At 52.1% G+C, this 18,355-nt stretch overlaps 1 protein-coding gene across 3 annotated transcripts in view; it reads right to left on the bottom strand.

Moving 5' to 3' along the window:
• The window catches only part of METTL17 (methyltransferase like 17), a 97,671-nt gene that overhangs the window by 72,067 nt on the left and 7,249 nt on the right, over window positions 1-18,355 (bottom strand). For all 3 annotated transcript variants that reach the window (XM_029614940.1, XM_029614942.1, XM_029614941.1), the window contains exons 4-5: window positions 17,753-17,852; window positions 11,728-11,809 (exon numbers count right to left, since the gene is read on the bottom strand). In XM_029614940.1, coding sequence (XP_029470800.1) covers window positions 11,728-11,809; window positions 17,753-17,852 — 182 coding nt within the window. The remainder of the gene's footprint in view (window positions 1-11,727; window positions 11,810-17,752; window positions 17,853-18,355) is intronic.

The raw sequence follows: 18,355 nt of genomic DNA, 5'->3' as shown, positions 1-18,355 counted from the left end.
GGAGCAATTAATGATGTCTGCTAGCTTTTGTGATATGATTTCTGTGATAGACAGGAGGGATTTGGTAGGAATGTGGTCTGCAGGGTGAGAGGAGGGTCTCATTTTGTTCAAGATGGATTGAATTTCTTTTGCTGATGTGAGTTTGAATTGATCAAGATGCGAGGCTTTGTTTGTGCTTGGAGGGGAAGATAGGTTAGGCGTGGAGGTGCTGGGTAGCTGTGTTACGAGCTTGCTGATTTTGTCATGGAAATATTGTTTGTAAAGATTTTGTTTAAAGTTTGTAAAGATTCGTGGGGCCTTTGCCAGACCAAAAGGGAGAGCCTGGAACTGAAAATGTTGTCCTAATATCTTGAAACGGAGGAATCGTTGATGTACTTTGAGGATTGGAATGTGTAGGTACGCCTAGTGAGGTCCAGAGAGGCCAGGAACTCTCCGTGGTGGACTGCTGCAATCACCGAGTGGAGGGTCTCCATCCTGAAGTGTGGGACCTTGAGGGATTTGTTTACAGATTTGAGGTCCAGTATTGGGCGGAAAGTGCCCTCCTTCTTGGGCACCACGAAGTAGATGGAATAGTGGCCCCGGCCCACTTCTGAGGGAGGCACTGGAGCAATTGCCCCTAGTGCGAAGAGCCAGTCCAGTGTCTGGCGAACTATGATCTGCTTTTGAAGTGACCCGCAGGGAGAGAAGAGGAACCTGTCTCTTGGGGGCTGAACAAAATCCAATGCGTGATCCGGACCCACTCCTCGTAAAAGAGAGTAATCCGGCCCCCTATTCTGGGGATCGCCAAGTGGGTCGGCCTGGCATCATTGAGGAGGCTTGGAGGACGTGCCATGGGCCATTCCTTCCTCGCCGGGTCTGCGCCCTCGAAAGGGACGGTTCCAGGAATGTGAGCAGGAGGGAGTCCGGGGAGTCTGTTGCCTCGTGGTGCGGAAACGGCATTGAGTGCGAAATCGACTTCTGGAGGAACTGAAAGATCTTGTGAATCACGGCCGATCTTCCGGAAGCCTATGCACCGCATTTTCTCTGAGACACTTAATGACCTGATCCAGATCTTCTCCAAAGAGGAACTTGCCCTTGAAGGGAAGAGATCCCAGATGAGTCTTGGTGGAGGAATCTGCCGACCAGTTCCGGAGCCAAAGCAGGCGCCGGGCCGAGACCGCTGCCACCATCGATCTGGCCAGGACCCGGAGAAGATCATACAAGGCATCCGCCCCGTAGGCAGTCATGGCCTCCAACCTGTCCGCCTGACGCGTCTCCTCTGGAGGCAGATCCTGAGAAGTGAGAAGCTGTTGTACCCAGCGAAGACCTGGCTCTTTGTGCAAGCGAGCTGCAGATGGCCGCCCGTACTCCCAGCGCCGAGACCTCAAACACTCTCTTGAGGTACACCTCTAGCTTCCTGTCCTGGAGGTCCCTCAGCGCCTTGCCCCCCGTGACCGGGATGGTAGTGCGTTTGGTGACCACCGAAACTGTGGAATCGACCGTCGGGACCTTGAGCAGATCAAGAAAGTCTTCAGGGAGAGGGTATAGCTTCTCCATGGCTCTACTAACCTTGATGGTGGCTTCGGGTGAGTCCCATTCCCTAGACACCAAATGAAGGAACATGGGATGGGTAGGAAATGCCCTTGCCGGCGGCCGGAGCCCCGCCAGCACAGGATCCCCCTTCTTCACCAGGGGGTCAGGACCTGGTGGATCCGGAGGGGACATCAATATCCAGCTCCTGCAGGATATGCGGAATCAGGCTTTCCAGCTCTTTATGGGTAGAAATCCCTTGTGTGTCGGGGAAGACTATAGTGATAGGGGTATATTATCGTCCACCTGGTCAAGATGGTGAGACGGACAGTGAAATGGTAAGAGAAATTAGGGAAGCTAACCAAATTGGTAGTGCAGTAATAATGGGAGACTTCAATTACCCCAATATTGACTGGGTAAATGTATCATCGGGATACGCTAGAAAGAGAACATTCCTGGATGGAATAAATGATAGCTTTATGGAGCAATTGGTTCAGGAACAGACGAGAGAGGGAGCAATTTTAGATCTAATTCTCAGTGGTGCACAGGACTTGGTGAGAGAGGTAACGGTGGTGGGGCCGCTTGGCAATAGTGATCATAATATGATCAAATTTGATTTAATGACTGGAAGAGGAACAGTGTGCAAATCCAAGGTTCTCGTGCTAAACTTTCAAAAGGGAAACTTTGATAAAATGAGAAAAATTGTTAGAAAAAAACTGAAAGGAGCAGCTACAAAAGTAAAAAATGTCCAAGAGGCGTGGTCATTGTTAAAAAATACCATTCTAGAAGCACAGTCTAGATGTATTCCACACATTAAGAAAGGTGGAAAGAAGGCAAAATGAATACCGGCATGGTTAAAAGGGGAGGTGAAAGAAGCTATTTTAGCCAAAAGATCTTCATTCAAAAATTGGAAGAAGGAACCAACAGAAGAAAATAGGATAAAGCATAAACGTTGGCAAGTTAAATGTAAGACATTGATAAGACAGGCTAAGAGAGAATTTGAAAAGAAGTTGGCTGTAGAGGCAAAAACTCACAGTAAAAACTTTTTAAAATATATCCGAAGCAGAAAGCCTGTGAGGGAGTCAGTTGGACCGTTAGATGATCGAGGGGTTAAAGGAGCACTTAGAGAAGATAAGGCCATAGCGGAAAGATTAAATGATTTCTTTGCTTCGGTGTTTACTGAAGAGGATGTTGGGGAGGTACCCCTAATGGAGAAGGTTTTCATGGGTAATGATTCAGATGGACTGAATCAAATCACGGTGAACCTAGAAGATGTGGTAGGCCTGATTGACAAACTGAAGAGTAGTAAATCACCTGGACCGGATGGTATACACCCCAGAGTTCTGAAGGAACTAAAAAATGAAATATCAGACCTATTAGTAAAAATTTGTAACCTATCATTAAAATCATCCATTGAATCTGAAGACCGGAGGATAGCAAATGTAACCCCAATATTTAAAAAGGGCTCCAGGGGTGATCCGGGAAACTGCAGACCGGTAAGCCTGACTTCAGTGCCAGGAAAAATTGTGGAAAGTGTTCTAAATATCAAAATCACAGAACATATAGAAAGACATGGTTTAATGGAACAAAGTCAGCATGGCTTTACCCAAGGCAAGTCTTGCCTCACAAATCTGCTTCACTTTTTTGAAGGAGTTAAACAAACATGTGGATAAAGGTGAACCAGTAGATATAGTATACTTGGATTTTCAGAAGGCGTTTGAAAAGGTTCCTCATGAGAGGCTTCTAGGAAAAGTAAAAAAAAGTCATGGGATAGGTGGTGATGTCCTTTCGTGGATTGCAAACTGGCTAAAAGACAGGAAACAGAGAGTAGGATTAAATGGACAATTTTCTCAGTGGAAGGGAGTGGACAGTGGAGTGCCTCAGGGATCTGTATTGGGACCCTTACTTTTCAATATATTTATAAATGATCTGGAAAGAAATACGACGAGTGAGATAATAAAATTTGCAGATGACACAAAATTGTTCAGAGTAGTTAAATCACAAGCAGATTGTGAGACTGGAAAATTGGGCATCCAAATGGCAGATGAAGTTTAATGTGGATAAGTGCAAGGTGAAGCATATAGGGAAAAATAACCCATGTTATAATTACACAATGTTGGGTTCCATATTAGGTGCTACAACCCAAGAAAGATCTAGGTGTCATAGTGGATAACACATTGAAATCGTCGGTTCAGTGTGCTGCGGCGGTCAAAAAAGCAAACAGAATGTTGGGAATTATTAGAAAGGGAATGGTGAATAAAACGGAAAAAGTCATAATGCCTCTGTATCGCTCCATGGTGAGACCGCACCTTGAATACTGTGTACAATTCTGGTCTCCGCATCTCAAAAAAGATATAATTGTGATGGAGAAGGTACAGAGAAGGGCTAGCAAAATGATAAGGGGAATGGAACAGCTCCCCTATGAGGAAAGACTAAAGAGGTTACGACTTTTCAGCTTGGAGAAGAGGGGGGATATGATAGAGATGTTTAAAATTATGTGAGGTCTAGAACGGGTAGATGTGAATCGGTTATTTACTCTTTCGGATAATAGAAAGACTAGGGGGCACTCCATGAAGTTAGCATGGGATACATTTAAAACTAATCGGAGAAAGTTCTTTTTTACTCAACGCACAATTAAACTCTGGAATTTGTTGCCAGAGGATGTGGTTAGTGCAGTTTTGTGTATAGCTGTGTTTAAAAAAAGGATTGGATAAGTTCTTGGAGGAGAAGTCCATTACCTGCTATTAAGTTCACTTAGAGAATAGCCACTGCCATTAGCAATGGTAATGGCATTGTTCCACCACATGGAATAGACTTAGTTTTTGGGTATTTGCCAGGTTCTTGTGGCCTGGATTGGCCACTGTTGGAAACAGGATGCTGGGCTTGATGGACCCTTGGTCTGACCCAGTATAGCATTTTCTTATGTTCTTTGAAAAATGTATAGGACCCGAGGGTCGTCACCTTCCATCTGGGCCGCCAATAAAGGATCATCCACAGCCAGATCTGGGACCGGGTCCCCCCCTTCCACAAGAAGGTACCCTCTAGGCAGCCCAGGAGGGTCCTGGATGCACCTGTCGCCCCCCCTCCTTGATGGTTGGTTCCCTGAGGTGGGGCCCCCCCCCAGGGAGAGGATCTGCTTGCTCCAGCTTGGGGGGGTCCAGGGGTGAGGTCCAGGGGCTGGGACTTCCTAGCCAAGAATGCATTATGCATCAAAAGTATGAATTCCGGAGAAAAGGCTGGTGGACCCGGTGGGGGCCTGGTCGAGGCATCCCCGACTGAGGCAACGGGTCCAAAGATGGTACTGGAGCCAATAATGGTGGCAGGGCGGAAAACGGGGCCTCTGCGTCTTCCTCTGAGGAGCTGGAGTCCGTCGGGTCCTGAATCAAGATGCCTGCCGCTCCCGTGCTCAGCGGGATCAGGGCCTGCCGCTGTCCGCCATGGCAGCCCTGACCGTGCGCTATGGAGACGTCCGGCTGCTGCGAGCTGCCCTCCCTGCTGGGGAGGCAGCTTGTGCAAACTCTCTCCCGGGAGAGCGGGAACAGAAGACCGGCGGCACCCAGGAACTCACAGTACCTACCGAGGACCTCCCGGCGGGCGGTGGCCCCGGTGAATAAACGTTGCGGGGCCGCGGGTCAGAAAGCGGCAGAGGGGGAGTGGGAGAGGTTGAAACCTCCAAATTACACCCTAGCGGTTCAGCGCAATGAAGGGCTAAATCTGCAAATAAAAGATTACATGCACTTACCCCACCAACTACCTGAAAGCGGTAGGAACAAGACAGAAACCCAGCCAGAAGGAAAGAAAGAAGACCAGGTCTGTCAGCAAGTGCCCAGTGGAGAGCCAGCAAACAGTGATTCTCTCTATATTTAAAAATCTTTTTTTTTGTATTGAGAAACTTGATCCCTCAGCAAACTCAAAGAGAACAAAGGCAAAGCTGAGAAAAAGATACACTAAGCCAGTGTACTGGGGAACCGATGTTCTCCTGCTTCTATCTGTTGGAGTCAGAAAGAAACCGAAGAGGGATAGAGGGTATAAGAAAATTATTACTTACCTGCTAATTTTCGTTCCTGTAGTACCATGGATCAGTCCAGACAGTGGGTTATGTCCCCAATACAGCAGATGGAGTCAGCACAAGCTTTGAGGGGGCGTATCCATATATACTACTACCCCCTCTGCAGGAGTTCAGTATCGAGTATATCAAAGCCCGAGTAGAAACCCCCGAAGGATCAAGTTTGTGGAAACAGATAATGACAACAATTGTAACCGCAACAAGTAAACTGCAAACATCCTACCAACTTGTAGGGAGCTGTGAAAAACAGTGTAAAGAAACGACAGTGAAGACACAGAACACTGCGAGCAAGAAGTAACGCAGAGCAGAATTTGTAGCCTCCAGATAGAGACGCAGAGTGCGCTTGACATCCAAGAGTCGGAGAGACTTCGGCTCTGAGGAAGAGAAGGACGGCAATTCCACTGTCTGGTTCACGTGGAATGCCGAAACCACCTTCGGAAGGAAGGAGGGAGGGAACGGTGCGAAGCGAAACTCCAGAGTCGGAGAAACGGAGATAAGGCTCCCTACACGACAGAGCCTGCAGCTCCGAAATGTGTTGAGCGGAACAGACGGCCACCAGAAATACAGTCTTGAGGGTGAGATCCTTTATCGTTGCACTGCGCAGTGGCTCGAACGGTGGTCCCGACAGGGAGCGAAGCACAAGGTTAAGGCTCCAGGAGTGACAGGGGTCCCGTAACGGAGGACGCATATACTTGACACCCTTGAGGAAGCGAGCAATGTCCGGGTGCTGTAGAAGAGAGCCCCCATCGCTCAGCAGCGAACCAAGGGCGGCCACCTGAACCCGTAGTGAATTATAGGTGAGTCCTTTTTCCACCCCCGCTTGTAGAAACTGGAGGATCTGAGGTACAGAAGCCTTTGCGGGTCTCGTGGCCTGGCTGGTACATCACAGCTCGAACACCTTCCAGACTCGAACATAGGCCGCGACGTCGATGTCTTTCGTGCCCGCAACAGCGTTGATACTACCGCCTCCGGGTAGCCCCGGCGCCGGAGGCGGCGCCTCTCAAAAGCCAGGCCGCAAGACAGAAGAGTTCTGCCTGCTCGAAAAATACGGGGCCCTGATGTAGGAGCCGGGGGAGGTGCCCCAGCCTGATTGGCCCGTCGATCACCAGCTGTAGCAGATCTGCAAACCAGGGTCGCCTGGGCCATTCTGGGGCGACGAAAATCACGGTCCCCTGATGGCTTTCTATTCTGCGGAGCATCCTGCCCACCAGGGGCCATGGTGGGAAAGCGTAGAGTAGAAGATGTGGCGGCCACGGGAGGACCAGGGCATCCACTCCCTCTGCGCCGCGCTCTCTCCGGCGACTGAAGAAGCGTGGAGCCTTGGCGTTGAGAGCGGACGCCATCAGATCTAAGTGGGGGGCCCCCCCACCGATGGACAAGAAGTTGCATCGCTTTGTCGGAGAGAGACCACTCTCCTGGGTCTAGCAGTTGACGACTGAGGAAGTCCGCCTGGACGTTGTCCACCCCGATGTGCGAGGCCGCTAGCCGGACGAGATGACGCTCCGCCCATTGCATCAGCAGTGCCGCCTCGAGCGCGACCTGCGGGTTGCGCGTGCCTCCTTGTCGGTTGATGTAGGCCACGGTGGTAGCGTTGTCCGATAGGATTCTGACCTCCCGGTCCCAAAGAAGTGGGAGGAAATGTCGCAGAGCTAGCCGGACCGCTCTGGTTTCCAGACGGTTGATTGACCACGTCGCCTCCACCGTGGACCACGTCCCCTGCGTGGCGCTTCGATCGCAGACTGCGCCCCAGCCTGCTAGACTGGCGTCGGTGGTCACCACCACCCAATTTGGCAGATCGAGGGACACGCCACGGGCCAGGTTAGACGGATCCAACCACCAGCCCAGACTGCCCCTGGCATTCTGCGGGAGCGGGAGAATCATCTGGTAGTCCTGCGATACTGGTTTCCAGCGGGAGAGGAGCGCCCACTGTAAGGTCCGGAGGTGCTCGAAAGCCCAAGGTACAAGGTCGATGGTGGACCCCATCACTCCCAGGAGTTGCAGGTAGTCCCAGGAGGTGGGGTCTGGTAACGCAGAGAACTGTCGTGTGTGATCTCGCAAGGATTGAGCCTTGTCCTGGCGCAGAAAAACTTTGCCCAGCATGGTGTCGAAGGTCCCCCCCAAAAAATCCAAGCGTTGCGAGGGCATGAGGGAGCTCTTGGAGAAGTTCACTACCCATCCCAGGGAATGTAGGAACCGTACCACTCGAGTCACTGCTGAGCGTCCCTGATCGAATGACTTCGCCCGGATGAGCCAATCGTCAAGATAAGGATGAACCAGGATGCCCTCCTTCCGTAGAGCTGCAGCCACGACTACCATAATCTTGGTGAAGGTGCGCGGCGCCGTCGCCAATCCGAACGGGAGAGCCGTGAACTGAAAGTGCTGGTCCACAATCTTGAAACGTAGGAAACGGTGGTGGTCCGGGCGGATGGGAATGTGCAGGTAGGCCTCCGTTAAGTCCAGGGAGGCGAGGAACTCCCCCCCGATGCACCGCCGCAATTACTGAACGGAGCGTTTCCATACGGAACCGAACGACTCGAAGGGATTTGTTGACTTCCTTGAGGTCCAGGATAGGCCGGAAGGCACCGTCCTTCTTTGGCACGACGAAATAGATGGAATATTGGCCCGAGCCCACCTCTCCGAAGGGCACGGGCGCAATAGCGCCTATCTCCCGGAGTCTGTCCAGAGTCAGCTGCACCGCTCTTCTCTTGAGGTCCGAGCCACAGGGAGAAAAGATGAACCTTCCCTGCGGGGGGCGGACAAATTCCAATGCGTAGCCGTGTTTTATGGTATCCAGGACCCACTGGTCCGAGGTGATCCGTGCCCACTCCGCGTAGAAATACGTTAGCCGGCCCCCAATCCTGGGGACAGGGGAGTGGGCGAGACTGGCATCATTGTGAAGACTTGGTAGAGGAGTTCCCGGGTCCGGGAGTAGTGTGTGCGGGCCAACGCCCGCAAAAGGAGCGCGACCAGGGCTGCGACCTGGGGGCGGATGGCCGGGAGCCCGCCTGTCTGTATCCCCTGTAGCGCCGTTGCGCTCTGGCTCTGGTCCGAGAAGAAGAAAACGCTCTGGATGGTCGAAACCTATCCTCCGGCAGCCGATGAACAGCGTTCTCCCCCAGGGACTTGATGATCTGATCCAAATCCTCCCCGAAGAGGAACTTGCCCCTGAAGGGAAGAGAGCCCAGACTCGACTTAGAGGACGTATCAGCCGCCCAGTTGCGTAGCCACAGTAGTCGGCGTGCCGCCACTACCGATACCATGGATCTTGCGAGGACCCGAAAAAGATCGTACGAGGCGTCCGCCCCATACGCCACTGCAGCCTCCAGCCGATCCGCCTGGGCAGCCTCATCGGCCGGCAGGTTCTGAGATGTGAGGAGTTGTTGTACCCAAAGGAGACTAGCCCGCTGGGCAAGCGAACTGCACATCACCGCCCGCATACCCAGCGCGGAGACCTCGAAGACCCGCTTAAGGAAAACCTCCAACTTACGATCCTGTGTGTCCCGCAATGCCGCACCTCCCGTTACTGGGATAGTCGTCCTCTTCGTGACCGCCGACACTGCGGAGTCCACCTTTGGGACCTTGATGTGGTCCAGAAAATCTTCAGGGAGCGGGTACAGCTTTTCCATTGCCTGGCTGCTCTTCAGGGAGGCCTCCGGGGTGTCCCATTCTCTGGTGAGAAGTTGTAAAAACGAGTCATGAATGGGAAAAGCCCGAGCCCTCGGCCGGAGTGCCGCCAGGACTGGATCTCCCTTCTTTGAGGAAGTGACGACAGCGGGAGCTACTGGGGCAGGCGGGTCCGGTGGATGGTCCAAATCTAATTCCTGAATGATATGCGGGATGAGGTCGTCCAGCTCTTCCCTCTGGAAGAGGCGTAGGGTACGCGGATCATCCCCTTCTTGCGTGCCGTCCCCTTGACCCCCGTCCGGGAGGTCAGGTCCCTGTCCCGCTGGGTCGGGCACCGCCCCCACTGGCGCCGATCGGACCCGGGTAGGAGGGCGGGAGGCCCCCGCTCCCGGAGGGTCGGGGGGGTCCCACAGGTGTGTCCAGCCCCTGCAGATAAGCGGTATGCATGAGCAGGATAAACTCCGGAGAGAACCCTGGCCTGCTCGGGTGCGCTTCGAGGGGCGGCGTGGTTCCTGCTCCCTGGCTCTGGGTGCTTGGTTCCTGCACCAAAGTCGGGGGAGCGCCCCCGCTTGTAGAATCTTCCAGAGAGCCGTTCTCCCTCGTGGCCTGCGCCTCAGGGCGCTCAGAATGTAAGCTGGCCCCCGTTCCCGCCAAAAATGGCGGAGTGGCCGGCCCGCGCCGCCCGGGCAAAAAAGAAAAATCAGTAAGGGATTGTGAGGTACCTTCCCCCCCCGGGAAGGCATCGTGCACAGATGCCCTCCCGGGAAATCCGGGACCCCGGGTCGCCGCAGGCCGCACAGCGCAACGGCATCGGGATCGCCGGGGGAGAGGGGAAAAACGGCGCCAAAAATGAGAAAAAGCCTCGGGGGGGGCCACACGCACAAAAGCACCGCTGCGGGGGGGCCCGGGCGGCCCACACTGCCCGCTGTCCGAAATTAGAGGAGGGTGCCGCGGGGGGGCCTTCCCGGCCACACAACCCGCCCCAGACGTCTTTCCCTAAGCGCGGCAGCAGCCCACGAGGAGCAGCAAAATGGCCGCGGGTGAGTGAGTGAAGAAAACGAAGAAGCCGGCTCCACCGGCTTTCGCGGGCACCGGGGGCTGTGCTGTGAAGTAAAAACTACAGAGGAATAAAACCAACTTACCCCTGGCTGCAACGAGAAATAAACAGCACGGCCGCAGAGAAGAAACAAGAGAGATAAGCCACTCCCCAAAAGGTGAAAGGACCCTGCCTTAAGTTTAAAAAAAAAAAAAAAAAAAGTAATACAAACTTGATCCACGAGAAAAAGACAGCAACAAGCCAGACAATCAAGCAAAAAGTGAGAAAGAAGGAAAAAGAGGAGAAGCCTGATTCCCCTACTCGCATCTGCTGGAGTCAGAAGATACTGAACTCCTGCAGAGGGGGTAGTAGTATATATGGATACGCCCCCTCAAAGCTTGTGCTGACTCCATCTGCTGGATTGGGGACATAACCCACTGTCTGGACTGATCCAGGTACGTACAGGGAAGCGGGCTTATGTGGCAGCTCCCCCAGAAGTTCTTGTCTGACTCCATCTGCTGGACGGGGACATAACCCACCGGTCTGAACTGATCCTGGTACGTACAGGGAACAGCATTTTAAGCACGGGCGGAGGACCTATTTCGCTTGGGTAGAGAGCAGCTGGGTCAGCGGGGACCGGGAAGTGTGGCGACTCACCTGCGTGTTCTTGGCGACACACTGGTGTGTCGTGACACACTGGTTGAGAACCACTGCTCTAACATATGTGAGACTGGTAGAAGTCTTACGCGATCAGAGAAGTGTAGCTACCACGGCCGGAGAATAGCCTTTGTGAGTTAACCTTTGCCTTTCAAAAGCCATGCCGCTAGACAGAAGCAATCATCGACCTCCAAACAAACAGGTCCTTGATGCAGCAGGTCTGGGAGAACCGGAAACCGCAGAGCCTTCTGTGCTTCTGGTGATACAAGGAGCATAGAGTTCAAAGCCTGGATTGCTTACTAACAGGCCGATACAGTAAAAGTCATTTGGCACCTCCACCATTTGCTGTAGATAGAAGAATACTGCCAGACTGTAGGTGGCACCAGCCTATTTATAGGCGGAGTTTGTTTTCAGAACGGCTCTGTCTCCATCTGCTTGGGGGGGGGGGGGGGCAAAACCCAGGAGTCTGGACTGATCTGGGTATGTACAGGGAACAAATCTTTTATCTAGAAAATGAAAGAACACCTACAAGATGAAGGAAAGAGGCAAACAAGGAAAAAGTGTCCTCCTAAACAAAAAGACAGCTGCCATCAGTTTAGGGTCCCAAGGAAGATACTGCTGCCGCACCTTAACTGTATGAATGAAAAAAATGAAAAAAAATGAATGGAAGGGAATGGTTATTGTGCATGAGAGTAAATGCTGAGAGAGACAGGGCATGGGAGTAAATTATGGGAAAGGGTGTGCATAGAAGCCAACATGCAATACCTTGTGAGTCAATGCTTCCGACTTCTGCAAGGAGGTGTATCCCTCCATTGTTTTGTTGGCTCTTACTTACTTCATGAAATACTCTGGACAAGGCTGCATACTCTCCAGCGAGCCGAGATGCCAGGTACACCAGACTCTGATCTTCATTGTAACTGGAAATACATATATGCCATCAATTCACAAAGAAAACCTCATGTTAACTAATTTTTTATTTTAGTTTATAAAAGTGTCTAAAGGAAAATTGGGTTCTTACCTGCTAATTTTTGTTCCTGTAGTACCATGGATCAGTCCAGACCGCTGGGTTGTGTCTCCCTTCCAGCAGATGGAGTCAGAGAACAAACTGAAAGACACCCCCTCTTATACTGGTGTGTCACCTGCGATCCTTCAGTATAATCCATACCATAGCAGAATGAAACAGATCATAACCTCAACACAAGAACTAATGGCTATATCAAACTACATAAATGAAGAAACTGTTTAACTTCCAGAACGTATGTACATGGAGGGAGTACTTCCCTAAGTAACATAAAGGCTGCTCACTGAAAATATTCTGCAGAATAAAAAAAGGAGAAATGATTCCGAATGGACTCTCCAGATGCCATGGGCAGGCGTCTGGACTGATCCATGGTACTACAGGAACAAAAATTAGCAGGTAAGAACCCAATTTTCCTTTCCCTGTAAGTACCAGGATCAGTCCAGACCGCTGGGATGTATCCAAGCTGCCCTATATGGGGTGGGACCTGGAGAGTCCCGCTCGAAGAACACTACTGCCAAAACAGTCGCCATCCGGAGCACGGACGTCCAAACGATAATGCTTAGCAAAAGTGTGTAGTGATTTCCAAGTAGCTGCTCTACAAATCTCCTGCGGCGAGACAAAGTGACTTTCAACCCAAGACGCCGCCTGAGAACGAATGGAATGTGCTCTTAAACCTTCCGGCACTTCACGACCAAGACATATATATGTCGAGGCTCTTGCTTCCTTTAACCATCAGGCAATAGTGGCTTTGGAGGCCCTATGTCCTGTCTTAGGACCACTCCATAAGATGAACAGATGATCAGACAAATGAAACGCATTCGTCACTTCCAGATAGTGCAGAAGAATCCGCCGTACATCCAATCTTTGTAAGTCGCAAGCTGGAGGTGAATCCCTATGCAAATCCATGAAGGCAGGCAACTTCACAGTCTGATTCAAATGAAACTGACATGACCTTCGGAAGAAAAGAGGGGACTGTACGAAGAGATACCCTGGAATCCGAAATCTGGAGAAAGGGCTCCCTATATGACAAAGCTTGAAGCTCTGAGATACGCTGTGCCGATGTGATAGCTACCAGGAAGATCGTTTTTAACGTCAAATCCTTCAAGGGGGCCCGTTTCACAGGCCCCAGAGAACCAGATTTAAACTCCAAGAAGGACATACCAGACGAACCAGAGGATTCAGATGCTTTGCCCCTCTCAGGAAACGCGGCACATCTGGATGCAATGCCAGGGAAGTTCCGGATGGGGAGTGGTTTGCCAATCGCAGGCAGCGCAGGGTCGTTGGACAGGGCATCAGGTTCAGTGGTCCATAAATCGCTTGGAGACCAGGGCCACAAACATCCCAGGGCCGCTACCTGAACCCTGAGGGAGCTGCACGCCAAACCCTTCTTTAGGCCCTCCTGCAAGAATATGGACAATAGAGGCGTGACGCGAGGATACATTCAAGCTGCCACACCAAGAATCGAAAACTTTTCAGACTCGAACATAGGTGAGCGATGTAGATGCCTTCCGTGCCCTCAATAGGGTGGAAATAACCAAATCCGTATAACCCTTCTTCCTCAACTGTCGCCTCTCATAAGCCAAGCCGCTAGACAAAAGCGATCCGCCTGATCGAAAAATACTGGAACCTGCCGCAGAAGATTCAGCAGATGACCAAGATGAAGAGGACTGTCCACTGCTAGATTGATCAGGTCTGTGAACCACAGCCACCGGGGCCACAATTACGACTGAGCCAGTGTGCCTCTCTATCCTTCGTAATACCTTGCCCACCAATGGCCATGGAGGAAAAACGTACAGTAGGATGCTGTGAGGCCACGGCAGGACCAGAGCGTCGACACCTTCTGCCCTGTGTTCCCTTCTGCGACTGAAAAACCGAGCCACTTTGGCATTTCTCTGAGTCGCCATCAAGTCCAAGCGAGGTACCCCCCACCGACGAGTCACGAGACGCATCGCTTCGGAGAGCTCCCACTCCCCGGGATCTAGTTGCTGACTGCTGAGAAAATCCGCCTGAACGTTGTCGACGCTGGCTTTGTGGGAGGCTGCCAACCGTACCAGAAGGCACTCCGCCCAGAGCATAAAGCGATCTGCTTAAAATGCCACTGGACGACTTCTGGTTCCGCCCTGATGATTGATGTAAGCCACTGTTGTCGCATTGTACGACGGCTCACCAGGGGAAGGAAACTTCGCAACGCAAGCCGAACCACCCTGGACTCCAAGCGATTTATGGACCACTGAGCCTGATGCCCTGTCCAACGACCCTGCGCTACCTGCGATTGGCAAACCGCTCCACATCCGGAGAGACTGGTGTCTGTTGGAGCCCCAGTGGGTGGTTGTCACTCTACGTCCATCCCGCGCTGCACGTGGGCCAGAATCAACCACCACTGGAGACTGGACCTGGCCGGATCCTCGAGCGGAAGACTGACTTGGAACTCCTCCGATTTCGGGTCCCATCGAGATAGCAACGCCCTCTGTAAAGGCCACATATGAGCAAAGGTCCAAGGGACTAACTCCAGAGTAGATGCCATAGAACCAAGCTCCTGCTTGGTTCTATGGCATCTGAGCCATCAACTTGTCGCATTGCTCGAGTGAGAAACACTTTGCCGATAGACGTGTTGAACCGAGCCCCCAAGAAGTTCAGTACCTGGGACGGAACTAATTGACTTTTGGCAAAATTGACTACCCAACTAAGGGACTGTAGCCTGGTCACCATGGAGTGGACCGCCTTCCGGCAAAGCTCCTCCAACTTGGCGCGGATGAGCCAATCGTCCAGATAGGGATGTACCAAGATTCCGTCCCTCCGGGAGGGCCGCAGCTATGACTACCATGACCTTGGTGAAAACGCGGGGTGCCGTTGCCAACCCGAACGGGAGTGCCTGAAACTGATAATGCTTGCCCAGAATCATGAACCGGAGAAACCTCAGATACTGTTTGCGCATCCCTATGTGAAGATACGCTTCTCTCAGGTCCAAAGCCAAATATTTGCAGGTGTGGACGGCTTCAATGACCGAGTGGAGCTTTTCCATGTGAAAACGAGGGACCCAGAGTGCCTTGTTTACCTTCTTCAGATCCAAGATCAGATGGAACGAGCCTTCCTTCTTGGGAACTACGAAATAAATGGAGTACCTGCAGGTCCTGCATTCTTCCGGTGGGACCAGGAGAATGGCCTCTAGCTCTTTCAACCGGCGCAAAGTTTGAAGTACCGCCATCTGTTTCGCGCGGGCCCCACAGGGCGACATGACGAACTCCTCTTGCAACAGGCAGGCAAAATCCAAAGCATAGCAGTGTTCGATAATGCTTAACACCCACAGGTCCGATGTAATCTTGACCCACTCCTCGAAGAAGAGAGAGACAGGCGGCCGCCTATCACTGGAACCGGGGAGTGGGTCTGGACCCCTTCATTGGGAGGACTTGCCTCCGGAAGACCCCTGAGGACCACCGTCGCAGGAAGGCCTGCGGCCGCGAAAGGAGTGAGGCAAAGCTTGCGACCTCATTGATGACTGACATGATTTGAAAGCCGGTGCTCTGGACTGCCGAAGCTTGCGCTACCCTCGATAGCACAGACGAGCTGATCCGAAAAACCTGGGAGCCCTCTTCTGGCAACCTGTATGCCTTATTGTCCCCAAGGGACTTAATAAGGGCCTCCAGCTCATCTCCGAACAAAAATTTGCCTTTAAAAGGAAGACTGCCCAACTGGGTCTTGGAGGAAACATCCGCCGACCAGTTGCAGAGCCACAGAAGCCTTCTTGCCGAGACCGAAGCCATATTATGCGAAGACACCAGAAGAAGATCGTACAAGGCATCCGCAGTGTAAGCCACAGCTAACTCCAAGCTATCTGCTTGTTCCGCCTCTGCCAAAGGCAGTTCCTGCGAGGTGAGCAACTGTTGTACCCATCTAAGAGTCGCTCTTTGCATAAGGCTACTGCACACCACCGCCTGAACGCAAAGCGCAGAGACCTCAAAAATTCATTTGAGGAGAACTTCCAGCCTCCGGTCCTGAATATCGTTCAAAGCGGTCGCACCTGCGACCAGGATGGTCGTCCACTTGGTGATAGCCGAGACGGCCGCAACTACCTTAGGGACCTTAAGGACGGCCAAGGATTCGACTGGTAATGGGTAGAGCTTTTCCATAGCTCGCTCCACCCGAAGAGTAGCCTCGTGACCCGGGAATGGGAAGCTCCCAAGTTGCAGCAGCATCGGATGAAAAGGAAACACAGCCGGGGGAGCCTTAAGTCCCAAGAGAACTGGGTCCCCTCTGGTAGTATCAGCGCTCGGCTGCGGCGCCTCACTATCAAGCTCCGCTAGAACGCAGGGAATCAGGTGATCCACTTCCTCCTTCTGGAACAATCTGAGTACCCTCGGATTATCCCCCTCGACTGGGGTGGACCCATCAATATCCCCGTCCGAAGTCCCCATGAGGGGGTCCTGCGTAAGAAGATCGGGAGGATTGCCAGCAGGATCTCCAGAGCAGTCCGGGATGCCCTGTTCACCCCCTCCCGGGCACATCTGACCCCTCCAGGAGTTAAGCCACCTTAGCTTGCGGAGGTTCTGAAGCCTGCAACTCTGCTTCAGCCTCCAGAAAGGCTTTGTGCATCAACAGCACAAATTTAGAGAAAAATGAAGCCTGGCCCGTTAAGGCTCCCCCCCCCCCCCCCGGGGAAGGGTCCGAATCAGGAGAGGGGTCAGGCAAATGATTCCTAGGCCTGACGGGGCTCAAAGTCAGTGGGGAACGCGGGGAAGGAAGGTCCCCTCCCCCTACATCTAACCCTGCAGAGCCGCGTGGTGCCTGTAAAATGGCCGCCGTTCCTGCGCTGGACGCGGCCGTGGCTGCCAGAGGTCGGCGAGAGTGAGATCTTCCCCTCGCAGCCCGATCACCTTCTGAAGGCGCTCCGGAGTCTCCCCCCAAACGGGCCTTCACCCTCAGGGAGGCACCGAATGCAGAGACCGACGCAGGAGAGCTGGATCACCGGCTCCCTGCAAGCAGAACAGACCGAGCCCTGCGGCACGCCGGCGCACAGAACATACAGCACTGGCCCAAAAAAAACGGCAAATTAAAAAAAAAAAAATTGCCCCTCTGAGCCCCAGGAGAGCGGTGCAGAGGTAAACAGCTGTTTCTCTTAGCAATCACAGCACCGCACAACAAAAGCACCCAAGGAATTTCCTCTTTTCAAGGTGCAAGGAGGGACCTGCCCACCGGTTAATCCCCCAACTCACCGGGTCAGTACAGCTCTGGACACTCGGGGGGGGGGGGGGGGGGGAATCCCTCCCCAGCCGTGCCTCCACCAAGGCAGAAGCCTCAGGAGGACTAAAGACCCTCACCGCCAAGGAAAAAACAAACTTTTTTTTTTTTAAAATAAGCTTCATTTAGCCAGAGGCACTGAATCTCTTGAGAGTGAGAGAGTGAGAGAGAGTGAGAGAGAGAGAGATAGATAGATAGATATACACACACGTTTATATTTATCTATTTATTTATATTTAAGGATCAGGACCGCAGGTTCTGTCTGCCATCTGCTGGAGTCAGAGAAATACTGAAGGATCACAGGTGACACACTAGTATAAGCGGGGGTGTCTTTCAGTTTGTTCTCAGACTCCATCTTCTGCAAGGGAGACACAACCCAGCGGTCTGGACTGATCCTGGTACAATAAGGGAAGAAGAATTTGTGCGAAGGGGACTTAGAACAATTAGGTCACCGATGGGATGGTAGTTGGTGGACTTGCCGTTTTAAGATCTCTCATTCTCATATCTCCTTTATTCAGTCTAAACATGAGATTCAACAATGGGCTCCATGACAAGCTGGGAGGGGGGGAGGGGGAGCGGGGGCTCGGCAGGGGTCTTGGTTTACCTCAAGGGCTGCCAATGGTAGGTGGTCTTGCGAAGTAGTGTCAGTACCTTCTGCTGCAGTTTCTGCTCTAGCTCAGTTTTCTTGTCTGGATCCTGGAACTCTGAAATTCACACAAGAGGAACAGGCACTGAATAGCAGAGTCCGTCCAACTCTTCTTATTCTCGTACAGAGACTTTTCCATCTATGCACCATTTTCTCCGCATTAGTGTACGGAAAACACTATTTTGCAGGCAAGAAATATGAAGCATGATGTGTTCTTAGTTACAATCGTTAGCTTTACTTATGTGCTATGAGTCGCCCTTCTCTATACCTTCATTGCAACTATATCTTTTTTGAGATGCGGTGACCAGAATCATACATAGTATTCAAGGTACGGTTTCACCATGGAGCGATACAGAGGCATGACATTTTCTGTTTAATTCACCATTTCCTTCTTAATAATTCCTAACATTCTGTTTGCTTTTTTGTGCCGACTATGTCAAGAGCAAGTTTGCTCACCGTAAACGGTGGTTTCCATAGATAGCAGATGAATAAGCCATGCTGTCTGGGTATGTCCTCCGTGCCACTAGGTGGCAGAGCTCTCAAAGGTGAAACAGATCTTTG

The sequence above is a fragment of the Rhinatrema bivittatum genome, chromosome 8 (genome assembly GCF_901001135.1).
Source record: "Rhinatrema bivittatum chromosome 8, aRhiBiv1.1, whole genome shotgun sequence".
In the NCBI taxonomy this organism is placed as follows: domain Eukaryota; kingdom Metazoa; phylum Chordata; class Amphibia; order Gymnophiona; family Rhinatrematidae; genus Rhinatrema; species Rhinatrema bivittatum.
This window is presented reverse-complemented; position numbering and strand designations above follow the sequence as displayed.